Below are 15,065 nucleotides of genomic sequence, written 5' to 3'. Positions count from 1 at the left end.
GGGTTTAATTGTGTGCGATCAGAATGTGAAACCGACGTGTGTGGTTCTTGTGTTCGTGGAACAGTAACAGAAGGAGATGGGGCTGGCTGCGAAACATTTTCCGCGTGCAGCATTGTATGATGTTTCAACCCACAAACCCGGCAAGAACTCGAACTGCATTGGTTCAGTCGATGATTTGAAGACAAACAGTTGAAACACAAGGCTTTGTTTTTTACCAATTCTTTTCGTTTCGAAACTGGCATTTGTCTGAATACGGGACAAAGAAATGGCGAATGCTTAGTTTGAGAACAAAACACACACTTGTTCAAGTCGAGTGTTGCTGCGTGAACGGTTTGCACTTTTCGGCCGAAATCTCTGGCATGTTCTTTTGATCGATTTGTGTCAATTGGTTTGAGCGAGACAGATAGCTTGTTTACGGATTGCAACGTACGACAATGATTTCGAAGAAATTCGACCAGCTCGCTGTAGAATGGTATTGTTTTGTTGCTGCGCGTTAACTCCCACTGTCGCAGCGTGGTAGGATCAAGAAGAGAGGTAAGACGAAAAACGAGAAGGGTACTCCAGTGCTCCGTTTTTTCTCCCTCGCTTTGCAACAGGCGCAGATTTCGTTCGAATTCGTTAACAATACTGTTGAGCGTTTCGGCACACTCCTTTTTGGAGGCGGGAATCTCGAACAGCGCATCGCAATATGCTTTGATAAGAAGATATTTGTTTTCGTATCGATCGGTAAGAAGTTTCCAGGCAACGGCGTAGTTAGCGGATGTGATCGGAATGTTTTCTATTGTTCGCTTGGCTTCTTTTGTTACGGTGGTCAGCAAATATGATAGTTTGTCGCTATCGGACAACTGGTCAGATGAATCGATCATGGAACAAAATGCGTCACGAAAAGGTGGCCAATCTCGAATGGTTCCATCAAAACTGGGCAATTTTAGTTCGGGAAGTTTTACACGGTTTGATTTAACGCATGGCTTTTCTCGATCGGGATCACTTTTTGTTATTTGAATGTTAGGAGTAAGAGCCAACATACCTTGTTGTATGTTTACCTTCAGATCAAAAATCCTGTCGTCGAAACTGCTATAGCGCTCTTCTGCCAACTTGTACTTAGTTTGATCAGTTTCTTCAAATAACACAGAAAACACGGCTGCTGCTTCGGAAGAAAGTTCGTTTAATCTTACCGCAATCAGCTTGAGTGCCGCAACGTCCGTTTTCCTCTGGTTGTAGTTGGCCTCCATGCGATCTAACTGCCGAAATAGGTGGATCAATTGGCGTTCAGCCCTTGCGATGTCATCGAGGATAGGGAACACATCTGAAACGCTGTCCTCGTTCTGGTTTGCTCCGTTCGCGTCTGGCGCCCTTGACGGTCCAGGCAAAGCCTCCTGCTCCCTTGACGGTCCAGGCACAGCCGCCGGCGAACGAATTAGCGACATTGTACCTGGTTAGATAAGCACTTGTAATGTTTGTTAAACGTTCACTTTTTTGTCACTTTTACGGGTTCGTTGGAAACTTCACTTTTTTACACCTTTTAGTTCGCTTTCACACGGTCAGGGTTTGATTAACGTTTAAGAAAGACACACACTTTCTTGTTCAGGGGTTAGATTATGTTTGTCACAACACTTCTGGGTTAGTGGTATGAATACGTTTCATAAAACACTTCCGTCACGTTTTGGGTTAGCGGTATGAATATGTTCGATTAAACACTTCCGTCACTTTCTGGGTTAGCGGTATGAATAAGTTCGATACGATCACTGGTATGGGTAAGATGCAACACTTCTGATGCAATACTTTTTCAAGCGGTAAGAGGTAAGCGGTCAGAGGTAAGTGGTACGCGATCAAAGTAAGCGGTATGAATAGGCGTTCTGCCGTTAGTGGTTCACGATCTGGGGTAAGCGGTAAGCGGTACGAGGTTAGAGGTAAACGGTAAGAGTATGCGTTCTGGGTAAGCGGTCGGCGTGCTGCCGTTAGCGGTAAGCGGTTCGCGTTCAACGATAAGCGCACTGAGGTAAGCGGTTCGCGTTCAACGATAAGCGCACTGAGGTAAGCGGTTCGCGGTCAGCGGTAAGAGTAAGAAGAAGTGTCACATTTGGATCTAAGAACCACAAAATGTGACACATTCGGATCGAAGGACCAAAATTTTATGTGGGGGATTTGGGGTTAGATGTGATATGCACTTTTAATTGTCCGAACACTGTATATGTTTGTAAGATGTTGTTAATTCACAAGTTTATTTCACTTTAGAACAGATTGGTCAGAACGCAACTTTTTGGGTCTGAGGTCAAAACGCGACCTGTTGGTACGGAGATCAGAACGCGACTTGTTAAGCTGATAAGAATTCTCTCGGTCAGCGCGTAGCGCTCTCCCGTTGAGCAGCGCACGGCGACACGATTAAGTTCCCTCTCTCTCTCCTTCTCTCTCTCTCGCGCGCACGTATGCTAAACGGAATACGATTTCCTCAACAGTGTGAAAGCGTTTGTTTCAATTTCATTAAATTACTTGCTTTTGGTGCTTCAATATCTTATGTTTAAACACACTGCATTTTAATTTTATATCTGTTTTTGCCTTGGCCAACTGTATCAGTGTCAGTGTCTCAAAGACTAGTGCCATCGTTTAAGAGCTTTAGAAATAAAAAAAACTTAACTTATCTTTTTAAATGTAATTTGCATTGACTGCCACAAACGTAAAATGTCTTATTGATCTTCAGCATTTGCGTGCATGAAACGCAACCCCAACACACTCACGTGCGGAAGTAAATCTTCAAAATACCCGTAAATTGTTTTCCGTCTCCCGTAGGCACCATTTTCGATAAACTTCTGCACTAATTCACTTTCAGTTGGCTCAAGCGCGTTCGGCAGCTCAAACGTCTACCACACAATCCGGTTATTATTGTTGTGCTTTTAACGTGTTCTTTTTTTGTTTTGTTTTAAATACCAGCATCGAATCTCATTCGCACAATATCACTACTGGCGGAATGTATCATAAAATTTCATTAAAAACTGCCAACGATGCAACGCTGTGCTTGCAAGTGGTCGTCGCTGGTACAGCTGTGATAACAAACCGATCGTCAAGGACACTGGTGCCCGTGGGCGAAAAAGGGGACAGTGTGACCTCAGCCACCTGGTGATTAAATTCAATTATTCCGATTTCGTGTGCGAGACCAGGTTGACCAGGTTTTGTTTGGAAGTGAAAATTTTTGCAGCGATACATTCTGTGTGTAGCCTTTGTTGTGCTGGTGTTGGTGAAGTGATTTCGTGTCGCCTATTTTAATGCGTTCGATGAGCAGCGCGCAAGATGCGGAGGTGAAAGCGGACAGCTTTTTTCGGGTAGTTATTTTTCCCGATAAACAACACTGTTATGGAATGAGAAAAAGGGGAACGAGAGAGAGAGAGAAAAAAAACATGACCCTTTTCACGGTTAAGTTGAACTGGCAATATAATTGGTTTAATTGCAAACAATAACAGGGTAGCCAGGTGGTTTTTAAAGGGCATCCTTTGTGTGGCCGGCGGCACGTTTAATTGATATCACTAACGAGATGGAGCGGGATTTAAGTGATTGAATTGAAAGGGATACCAATGTTTAATTTCATCAGATAGTATTGTTTCCGCGTGCAAGGTTTTTTGACAGTATGAGCTTTCATTTTTATGTATATAGAAGCAATCAGTTAGAGTGTAGCACTTGGTTTAGATTTTATAAATACATGGTGTCTAAAAAAATGCACACATCTTTAAATTTCAATATTTGAGTAATATATGTCCCTTAACGTTGTTGGCTCAGAGATCTTGATTTTGTTTAGCTAAAGATGGTGTATCAGAAACTCCTTTTAGTTTTTTGAATTCCTCATAACAAGTATCTCTTATAATGTGTTTTTCGCATGACGAGCAGATCCAAATACTCAAGCAAAATCTCTCATAACGAGCACTATTATTTATGTTCCTAACAAAAATCGATGTGCAATCAAGATCGGTTAACATTGATCATTTATTTAATTTTGTTGATCGCTCATACAATTCTTTTTTCCATGCTAAGCATCGTTCAATTTAAATCTATTGCTAGGAGGAGAAGTTTTATTGAATGAAGTTTTTATAAGAATTATTGAGGTAACAATGTGTGGTATATTTGCAAGTGTTTATTGTGCATTTGAGATGAAGGCTTGCAGGAGTTTCGCATAATTATATATGTGGAGTGAAAGTGTGTTGTAGTTTTTTTATCCAAGCAAATGTTTAAACACTTAATTTGTTCTTGTATTCTTTAACACTTTGACCGCCGGCCTGACGTCACAGTTTATGAAATGGGCTCGTAGCGCATGGCAAGAGAGCGATGAGAGCGACAGCTTCTTGTGCCATTGTTATCACTCTTTTGTTTCATTGCGATAAGCGGCGTAGCACATGTCGTTCTCGTTCTCTCTTTCCTACCTCATTCGTTCTGAAGAGAATCGCTGAGCGTTAGATGCAAAGCTGATCGGTGAGCAAAACCGTCATGCGAATTTATATGACACGGCGCTTAAAGTGTTAATCGTAAATATTCTTACCATAACAAATTTTAAATAGTTTAACAACGTAACAACTATCTTTTCTCGACACAAATTGATAAAAAAGCAATTTAAAAACGTTCATTTTGAGAAATTTTTAAGATAAAAAAACATAGACAATCGACCAACCTTAAAATAAAATAGAACTATAACAATGACAAAGCACTTACGGTCCTAGAACTATTTAATTAATTTTTCATACAAATTATATTCCAAAGAGCAGCCCACTAGACGAGTTTTTCGCATAATGAGTGAGCCACTGGAACGGATTAAACTCGTCATGAGGGGTGCCACAGTATATTAGTGTATTGGTCAAATAAAATATAAAAACAGAACTAAAAACCACAACCTACAAATATTGGCAGTGTCGCATAAATCTAAAAAAAAATAATGCTTCTTCTCTTGAGACATTATAATTCTTGAGATTGACTATTCTGATAACATTTCAGACCCCACAAAAATCGTTCGACTTGATAACATGCGCTTTAGGAATGAACCACATCTCCACTGCGATGAATTGTTTATCCTGCTATGACTAAATAAAAAAGTAATTGATAATAAAGGCTAATAGTAGTGGTTTATGGCAGGCCTAGACCGAAATGGTTGTTGCGCTAAGACAAATAAGAATAGGAAGTTGCTGCAGGATACCAAGCAGTCGATGTTGAATGAATACGTTTGAAAGCCATGTCAAAGCTTCTTGTTGATTGTATTTACTCATTTATTTATTGGAATTGAAAATCATTTCCATGTTTTGAACCACTGCAGGAAACGTGGTGTTCTAGAAAAAAAAGTCGAAATTTCAATACTGTTTCAAGTTCAACATCCTGCTTTGGATTTACTTAAATCAAAACGGCACACTGTAACAAAAAAGCAAACGAGCGCTAGACGGTTTCAACTCATCCGTGTCCTTCCACACTAATTTCCATGCGGGCTGGTCCGATGGAAACGTTGCATCAACGTTCCCCAATCACTTTGGCACCAAGCCACCGGCACACGGATGGTATGTTAATAATCCTGCTAACCGTTTCTTCTTGTGTATTGATCCCTCTAACCGCTTCGCCAACCGACGAAAGCTGCTGGTACAAGCTTTCCGAGCGATAGAAGTGGGATTCTGTTTATTCGTATTTAATTTGTCACTGTATGAAACAAGCGGGTGCAGGGCACAAGGTCATCCTGTGTAGAGGGCATAATTAGGATTGAAGTGAAACTTTTTCCTTCCACCCAGCCAAGCAACATCGTAAGGTTTCGGAAGTTTTCCAATGAATGTTTTACTACCGCTAAGATGACCGGCAGCAGTTAGTGAGGAAGCATAATAGCGTTTATGCCGCCCATTAACATTCCACCCGGTGTAAGGCAATCGGGTCCGGGCCATTTGGTGCAGGTGCAGCACCCTTCTTCTGCCCCACTAGCAAAGTTGCTGATTGTTGTTGTGTAAATAATGCCGAGCGCGTGCGGCACCTGCAGCGAATGTTGCCTTTGGTTTCTTTCTTTTTTGGTTCACGCGACAGTTTCAACACTTTAAAGGTTAATAGACACACAGCCATTAAAAGTTATCGGCTGTGGAGTGGTGAGTTAAAACTTTGGCTTATAAGTGATCAAGAGTAATGTGTTAATTTAATCTTATTTAAATACAGACCGAACGTTCTTACGTACTACCGGCAGGCCAACGCAAAAAAAAGACGAAGTGCTACAAAAAATGGCAGAGCAAAAATGAATATTCAATATCGTAAGCCACTTCTTCCGTTTGAATGACACATTTCGTTGTCACCGTTTCTAGGTTCTGTAATTAGAAGCTTTTCTTTGCCTTCATACACTGTCATCACTGGCCCCAAGCACGGAAGTAAAAAAGGTGAAAAGTAGGTCAGCGGGAGTGAGATAATTTGAAATTACAAATTACTCGCTGACATTGAAGTGACTCGTGCAGCGGTCCACCCTCTAGTCAGCAGTTGCTGTAGCAATTTAGGGCCGTGGGGTTGAATAGTGAAAAGGAAAAGGAAGAAGCAACTTACTTGCAGTAAGACGACTAATTTCTTCTTGAAGTTTTGGTGACTGGCGAGAGATTCAAAGCTTATAGCGAGAAACAAACTAAGCGCTTTTCTTATTTCCATTTACCATGGTTGCGGGTGACGATGAACAGCGTTGAGGGATTTCTCTCTCTCTCTCTCTCTCTCTCTCTCTCTCTCGCTCTCGCTCTCTCTCTCGCTCTCTCTCTCTCTCTTCCTCTCTCTCTTTCTCTTTCTTTCTCTATCTCACTGCCCCTCCCAATATCGTGTTATTATTGTTGTGTTTTTTCCGGGTTAATAAAGAAATTTTCCACCACTGTTCCGCAGGGACGAAGAAATGAAGACTACTGTAAAGATCGCAATTGGCAGCGTTTTTTTGTGTGTGTTTGTACAATATCGTTTTAAGTGCACTTGCTCAAATGACACTGAAAATAATAGTGATAATGACGGTGATGATGATGGCTCAGACGATCGTACAGCAACAAAGTCTGACGGTGATGGTACTTGAAGCACCGACCATCCGCTTCTTCTGTTAGTACAAAAAGAACCCTCTTCGGCATCATTCATTCCGGTAGCGCACGGTGGTAATGAGTAGAAACAATTTTCAATTCATTACCCTACGGGCACGATAACCGCTTGCTGTGCCCCTGCGTGGGATGGTAACCACCCCTTGCCCTTTATATCAACTCTTGCTATGATTTACTGTCCTCCCTACCTATTTACTTTCACTAGCTAGCAAAGAAACCCGGCGTTACTTTGGGGGTGGCTCAGCAGCCCCGTTCACCGTCGTACGCGGGTAGCAGCACTCAGTGTGTCTTTTTTCTTCTTCTCTTGTGTTTCTATAATTACTTCTTTCCTCCATTTTCTTACTAGATTGCCGTCGTAATGTACCTGCTCTATCGTCAGCTGGGGATTAGTACGGTAATTGGATCGGTCGTTTGCATCGTCACGATGACACCGTTGCAGCTGCTGATCGGTAAGCTGATGGCGGCCAACTCGAAGAAAGTATCGGTATGTATTGGTTGGGGTTAGTTAGGCGGGTTTATGTTGCTGATGGGCGAGCTTTTGTCGTCAAAGTATTAATTCATTATTTTAAGAACGGATGTTCAGTTGAAATATAAATAAAGATACGGTTTGTATTGATCAGGGACACATTTAATTAAATACATCGAAACGAATAAAAGGAGACAATTAAGAAAGTTCCTATTTTTAAAAGGGTTTGCAAATATACTATTTCATGAAAATTTAAATTCCATTGAATCCACCAGGAAGAACATTCTCATTAAAATTAATTCACACTAAGATACACACTTTCGTAGAACGATTTTCCCCAGATTTTACGTTTTTCGCAACTCACTGCTCATATAAGGATCGTTCGTTTGCCCTTTTATCAGTTTTGCATACAATTTTCCACCTTTCAGCGTGGAAAATGGGTACAGAGGTGAAATCTTTTGTGAGCCAGAAATTCACAGAGCCATAAAGCAGTTCGTTTCACATTTAAGCTTCGTGCCATTTTAAATTTCTCCACCACTAGGGTTGCTGTGCTAGGTGCAACTCCAGCAAGAGCCACTATTGCCGGCAACAGCTTCTCCTGCTACCAGAGTTGCTTCCAATTTCGGTGAAGTACCTGATCTCTGATTTTCCCTATCTGTTTTCTCTTTTTCTTTCATTCATTCAAATGCTCCACCTCCAGGAATGCACCGACGAGCGGTTACGGCGCATCAACGAGGTACTGCTGGGGATAAAATTAATTAAACTGAACGCATGGGAGACCGTATTCAAAGATAAAATTTCGCAAGCCCGCCAGCAGGAGCTACGCCACCTCGACCTCGACTCAATCTACTGGACATTAATGAGTAAGTAGTAGGAGCATCCCTTCGTCTGGCATGACTTGTGTGCACCACTAAATGGAATGGAGTGTCAGAGAGAGATCGTGGAGGGCGTGTGTGATGTGTTTTATCAACAGGATCAGTCAAGGGAAGCGAGCTTAAATGAACAAAAACAAGCTATCAGGCAAAAAAACGGTGGCTGAAAAGTTTCCTCTTTCTTCATTTCATGAAACAGTTCAGGCGGTATGTGGAATTGCGTGTTTTTTTATTCATATAAATAACAGCAATCCTTTTGCAGCCGTTTTCACGCATCATTCCTTTTTGGAAATAAAGATCTTCGCTTTTGAAGGCTACGAGACACTTTTTTACAGTAGTTTTAAAGCAAAAAGGAACTGAAAATGTATATCCCGAATGTTTGTTGAAGTTGTGTCAGTCTGGGCCAGTGCTAAATTCATCAACAGGGCTGTTTTTTCCATTCGTTTGTTCCACCATATGGATCCACTCTAAGGTAGAATTTTGGCATTTTTTAGCAAGAATTATTACAATAAAATGCACATTATAGGGGTTTTCATGATGCTGAAAACTGTTTGAGCTGGAATTGAGGGATGTTTTGTGTGTCCGCATAGACTTAAAAAGAGAAACCCCGCACAAAATAAGTCAATTTCGATTAAAAAACACCCAAGAGCCACGATTTATACAGAACACAGAAAAAAACTATTTTTTTATGTTTTTGGTTAGAGCGTCAGCTTCTAACACATGCACTGAAAACATAAATCAAAAAATGAATATTTATCCAGCAATCAGTTAAAAAAGAGTTTTGTAATATATTTTTAAAACTTAAAATTGATCAGAATTGATCAAACACAGTATAAGCTTATTGGATAGCAAAATGATTCTGCTGCAAAGCCAGTGTTTGAAGAAAAGACGCTTATAGAGTTGTGTATAATGATTAGCGATTTGTTTCCTAATATTGCGTATAACGGCTATGCAAACTTTGTCGCTGTTCATATCCAACAATCTACAGCACCTACCATGACTACAGTGAACCCTCTCTTATTTGAGAGGCGATGGGACTATCGAATAAGAGGGATTTTCAAATTACAGAGGTGGAAAGTGAATGAAAGGTCCATCCAAACAAGAAAGAGACAGAACATTTAGTATGCAGCCTTAACTGTTGCTATAGGAAACTGCGAACAGGATTGCCAATTTGAGCATACATCATTCAATAACCATGGCAACACCATACACAAATAAGAGGGACACATATTTCAGAGGTTTTCCAAATTAGAGGAACAAAAATGTACTGGAAATCAAGGGACTGTGCAAAATGTTCAAATAAGAGAGGTTTTACAAATTGGAGAGGTGTCAAATAAGAGAGGGTTGACTGTATATTCTTTTGTCAGATAAGGGTCGCACCCAAAGTCTATGTAATACAGAGGTCAATGCTTAGCTCGATTTTGGTCCACCATTTTGAAAGCTTGTTTTTGAAAGTTAGATGAAAAAGCGTTTACAAACGATTCCTAACAACCAAACACTTTTCAGGGCAAATTGTGCATTTTGTGCACAAAACTTAGTGTAACTATACATTTCTTTCTCATGAACGAGGTATGGAAAAGTTTTTTCAGTAATTCATCACTTAAAAACGACCACAATCAGGAATCTAGTCTCTTAGCTTTGGTCCTCTTGAACTGCACATGATTTCGTTGTAATTTCGGGCACTGATCTTTTTGTAATTGATAATTACACTGTAATTGATAATTACACTGTAATTGATAATTACACTGTAATTGTATCTTTTTTTGGTATTCGTCAACTTTTTCAGCAACACGATTATGAACAAACGTCGTAAAAATGATCGCAAATGCATTCGGACCACTGCATGCACAACAACTAAAACCTCAGTGCATGCTGCGATGAAACTATTGAAGCTTTTTCATCCAGGAGTCAAAACTTTCCCACGCTTTTTCATCAAATGTTCTGGACGACTCGACCTCTGTAATAGTGTTGGGAGATTCGGGATTTGGAAGATTCGAAGATTTAATCCCTAGAAAGATTCGATCGGATCGGATCCCGTTTGTAGGATTTGAATCCCTAAAAGAATCCCAAAGATTCGATTGGGATTGGGATTCGATTGGGATTCTGATTGGGATTGAGATTGCGATTCGATTGGGATTGGGATTCTAATTGCGATTCTGATTGCGATTGAATTTAGAGGCTGTACCCGAAATACGCTATTAATTTGGGTCGAGAGAAACCACGTATCTTTAATTTCGGAAGTCTAATCACGCAGTTTTCAGTCAAAATATAGCAAATGTTGGTATAATGTAATGTAATGTAAAACAAAATGACCTCTCATTCCAACTTTAACTAATTCACCCCCCCCTCCCCCGCTACAAACTAGAATAAAACGCTATACCACATCGGGATTGGGATTGGGATTCAAAGATTCGAATCCCATCCAGGATTGGGATTCGAAGATTCGAATCGCTTCTGAAATTTATTTTTCCCATCACAACTCTGTATTATATAGACTTTGGTCACACCTTTGGTTTAAGGACCCATAATTGACAATACTCTTTAGCTCCTATAAATAGGTTTTTTTATTGATAGCTCTTTTCCAGTAATGATTATTATCAGGGAAAAATGTATCTACAAAAAAAAACAATCTGCATTAAAACATCCTGTTTGTTAGGATGACTGCTTTCCAGTAGCCTGACCCTAACAAACAAATGCAACGAACCATTGACAGATGGATATTCCCTTCATTATAGTCGTTACTTTTCCACAAAAAATGGAGGATGTCACAGGCATCGAATGAGGCTTTTTTCTCGATAGCTCTTTGCCAATGCAGAGTGCAATAGTATTCTACTATGCCACTATACCAGCCCAGTTTCTAAGCGAGTGGTTTTCGTTTTTGTTACAAAGTAACGGAGCAACCTAGCACTCGTGCCTTTCTTTGGGAGGTACATTGAAGGTGTCATTTTGATTGAAATATGAAAGCTTTCGAACGGTTTGTGAGAGCTGTTGCCGAGATACTTCTTGGATGTGGTTGAAAGCTATTCCTCGAATGTGGTTGCTTCTAACACATTGTAACCATTTACTTGCTTTTGTGGTGTTTGTAGTGAGCACGGAGGGTTCGATTGGCATCGGACGGGTTGTAATGCTATGTCAGTTGAAAATCAACAGTGTTACTCTAATGATCAAAACCTACTACATTGTAAGTCGTTCATTTACTATCTTTGCTTCCTTACCTCCCCTTTTTCCAGTGTTGCTGACACACATTTCCTCCGTGCTAATTACCATCGTAACGATAGCCGTGTTTCTCGCGCTCGAAAACAACCCGATCGAGTTGACCGCCGGCCGTCTGTTTGCATCGCTGGCGCTCTTCAATCAACTGACCGTACCACTGTTCATCTTTCCCATCACCATACCGATCACACTTTCGGCCATCGTCAGCACTGGTCGGCTGGAAGCGTTCCTTGGCCAGCCGGAGGTAGAGCGGAGTTCGCTCGAAGGTATCCGTACGATGGCCCGAATTCTTAGCAAAAGTGACGCGTCGCTGGACATGGACGAAGCGGGTGACCCACAGGACGGGGACGATGCTGCAGCAGCGCAGGAACAGTGCCCGGGTGTTCCGGTCGTTGCACCACCCGATCAGGTAGAAGAAGGGCAGCAGCTGCAGCAGCCAGGCATTAAATCGTCCGATAATGTTACCGGTTCGCCGCAAACCGAGCGGAAAGCTGCTGACAATGCTGGCCCATTGCCGCTGGTGGAGGATGTCGGTGGGAAAAGCTGCAGCCAGCACTCGTCCATGAGCTCGGACCGGTCGATTAGGTGCGAGCAGGTTGACCGGGCACCGATGGCCCGGCAGCGACCGGCCAAATACCAGAAGACGGTCCCGAGCCCCCGCGTGAAGCTGAAGAAGCACAGCCAGCTGTCGGTGAGCGCACGGCTGGAGAAGTGTCGCCAGAAGCAGAAGCATCTGGCGCGGGAAATGCGCTTCGGGCTGCCCGACCATGCGGCGGTGTTTCTTAAGGACGCACGCTTCCGGTGGAACGACACGGGGGCAGACGACACCATGACACACTGTGCGCTACACATTGAGCAGCTGACCGTGCCGAAAGGTGAGCTTGCCATAGCCCGCCAAACAGTCGCCGGAAGTTGTCGAACATGGAATGCGAAATTAACCCAATTGATCTTACTCTCTCTTTCTCTCTCTCTTTATCTCCCTCTATCTCCCTCTCTTTCTCTCTTTCTCTCTCTCTCTCTCTCTCTCTCTATTTCTTTTCACAGCCAAACTGACCGTCATTGTTGGGCGTAGCGGGAGCGGCAAATCGTCCCTGCTGGCTGCGCTGCTCAAAGAGATAAATCATCTTTCCGGCGAACTGATCTGGAATAAGTAAGTTCTTTCTTTCTTTTGCTGGTTTTACTCCGGGTAATCTTTCCGCCCGCAGGCGGCACCATTTTCGAGCGGATTTTTCGTTGCTTTTTGTCAAGTATGAATGGGGATTTAGCTAACCAGAAAGGGATTGAGCGGAAAACTGATACAAAAGCGCACTCGGCCGTGTGACAATCGACTGATTATTAAGGGGCGCATTTAGCTGCAGATTAGCACCCGCACCCGGGCGACAAATAAAAAAACGTGCTCGTTTGCTTGGAAGTAAACATGGATTATCCGGTTAGCAGTGCGGGACGAAGGAGATGGTGTGGTAAAGGTTGCTTGATTATGAGAATATCCATTCTTTCAGCATAAAAAGAACGCACAAAAAAGGGTTAGAAAATGGTTGTTCTAAAGACGCAGCACGAATGGCCCAGAGTTTTTCACAAGAAAGAAGAAAATATTTCAATGTTTTTTCAACAATCACGATGAAAGACATAGAAAAGGGCCAGGTGGCTCTTTTCGGAGACATTGTGTTCTTCTCCTCAGTTCAACGCCTTTTTGTGCTCAAGTCGATGACATTGGGTCGAATTAATTGCTGCGGGTAATTTGCCTTTCTTTGAGAAAAATTCGATCAACACGTAAATTCACTTACATCGCGGGGTAAGGGATTTCGTTTTGATTGATAATTGATCTTAATCATCATCTATGGATAAGTTGCGGGAACAAATTTTCAACACGGAGAAGCAAGTATATTTCATTGGATTGAAGGTCATTTGCTTTTATCGGATTACAATCATGAGAAAAGCAAGATTAGGAAATTTGTACCCGTGCGAATAATTTTAGACATGTTTGCCCCCAAAAAACCGATAATTATTACTTAACGGAATATAAATTATTTTTTGTATCTAGGCCATTAGCGTGAATAAGGCTGTTAAATTCAATATTTGCATCTCTTAAAGCATATTTCCAAAGATTATGAACTCGTTTAACTATTCAACGACACTGCCGGCAGTCTATTCTAAGATTGATAAAAGAGGACATTTTGAATAAAACAGTAATTAAAAAAATATATAAAATAAAAACAAATATCTTATTTGGCCTGATAGAACTTTGTTAAGTACTACATAGTCATATTAGAAGCAATACCAACATGTAATTGAACCACAAAATGCGAGAGATTCAGAATAAGAATGAGTAAAAAGCCAATACAATACATAATGTTTTTATCTTCAACGATACTTGTTTCATACAATTTGGAAAACAGCCCTATAAATTCCCAAATCCAACTTGAATGGATTTTTTGTTTGTCTTACTATTTGTCATCACTATTCCAAATTACATTAATAATCGATAATTACAGAAAGAATCGTTAGTTGCTTGGATCTAAAACATAAAGCATTTGAAGCAATATCTAGACCATTGTTGCTTTCTACTTTACGGCGTTTTGGTATTGTGGGGAGGGAGCTCACTTGGTTCAAAAGTAATTTAAAAGAAAGAACTCAGAGAACTTTGTTTGTTGTGTCTATAACTCTGTGTCAAAGCCTATAGAAAACACCCTTGGTGTTCAGCAAGGTAATGTTCTTGGACCAATTTTGTTTATCATGTATATCAATGGCATGAAACAGGTTTTGAAGGCTGTTGTTTATCTCGCACATAGAAATCAAGCAAGCAGAGTTTCTGATTAATATCGATTAAAACGCTCTGGATGGATGGCTGAAGTACAAACAGCTGGCATTAAACATTAACAAGACTTGTTACTTAAATACCTGGAAGTTACCTGGTGTGTACCAGACCATGACTTTTATATTTAAAATGTTCAAGTTATATTTAAACTGTTTAAAATGCTCCCCAGATACCTTGTTGCCTGGGTATCTGGGGGAGAGCATAGTTCGGGGGTCCCACAACCATCGGTACCCTAAACGCAGGGCAAATGAGCCAAGGGTACCTAACTTGCATTCCCTATGTGCCAGAAACTCTTTGTTTTTCAAAGGGATTCAACGGTACAACAGTTTACCCGGTGAAATTAAGAAAGCGAGAAGCTTGTCGGATTTCAAACGTAAGTGCGTCATATATGTTAAACAAATAATACATATTATACAAAAATATGTGTAGATGTCCCATGGCATTATTAAATGTGTAACTGCAGTTGTCATCACGATCTTCATGATGATGATAAGATTATAGTTGTAACGAAATTTACTTGCGCCACTTTGAGGGTAAAGATTTTGCTTAGTAATTAAATAACTCAATATTTTAATCATTCACCCGTGTAAGCCCAAAGCCAATTTTTCGATTTAATAAAGACAAGCAAAAAGGAAGTGACAATGGTA

The 15,065-nt window shown here is 41.1% G+C and overlaps 1 protein-coding gene across 6 annotated transcripts in view; it reads left to right on the top strand.

Annotated features, from left to right (window-relative positions):
* Positions 1-15,065, top strand: part of LOC120900280 (ATP-binding cassette sub-family C member Sur) — a 75,536-nt gene that overhangs the window by 38,680 nt on the left and 21,791 nt on the right. For all 6 annotated transcript variants that reach the window (XM_040307071.1, XM_040307067.1, XM_040307065.1 and 3 more), the window contains 4 exons: positions 7,399-7,536; positions 8,219-8,381; positions 11,621-12,478; positions 12,648-12,753. In XM_040307071.1, the coding sequence (XP_040163005.1) occupies positions 7,399-7,536; positions 8,219-8,381; positions 11,621-12,478; positions 12,648-12,753 (1,265 nt within the window). The remainder of the gene's footprint in view (positions 1-7,398; positions 7,537-8,218; positions 8,382-11,620; positions 12,479-12,647; positions 12,754-15,065) is intronic.

This window comes from Anopheles arabiensis, chromosome 3, assembly GCF_016920715.1.
Source record: "Anopheles arabiensis isolate DONGOLA chromosome 3, AaraD3, whole genome shotgun sequence".
Classification (NCBI taxonomy): domain Eukaryota; kingdom Metazoa; phylum Arthropoda; class Insecta; order Diptera; family Culicidae; genus Anopheles; species Anopheles arabiensis.
This window is presented reverse-complemented; position numbering and strand designations above follow the sequence as displayed.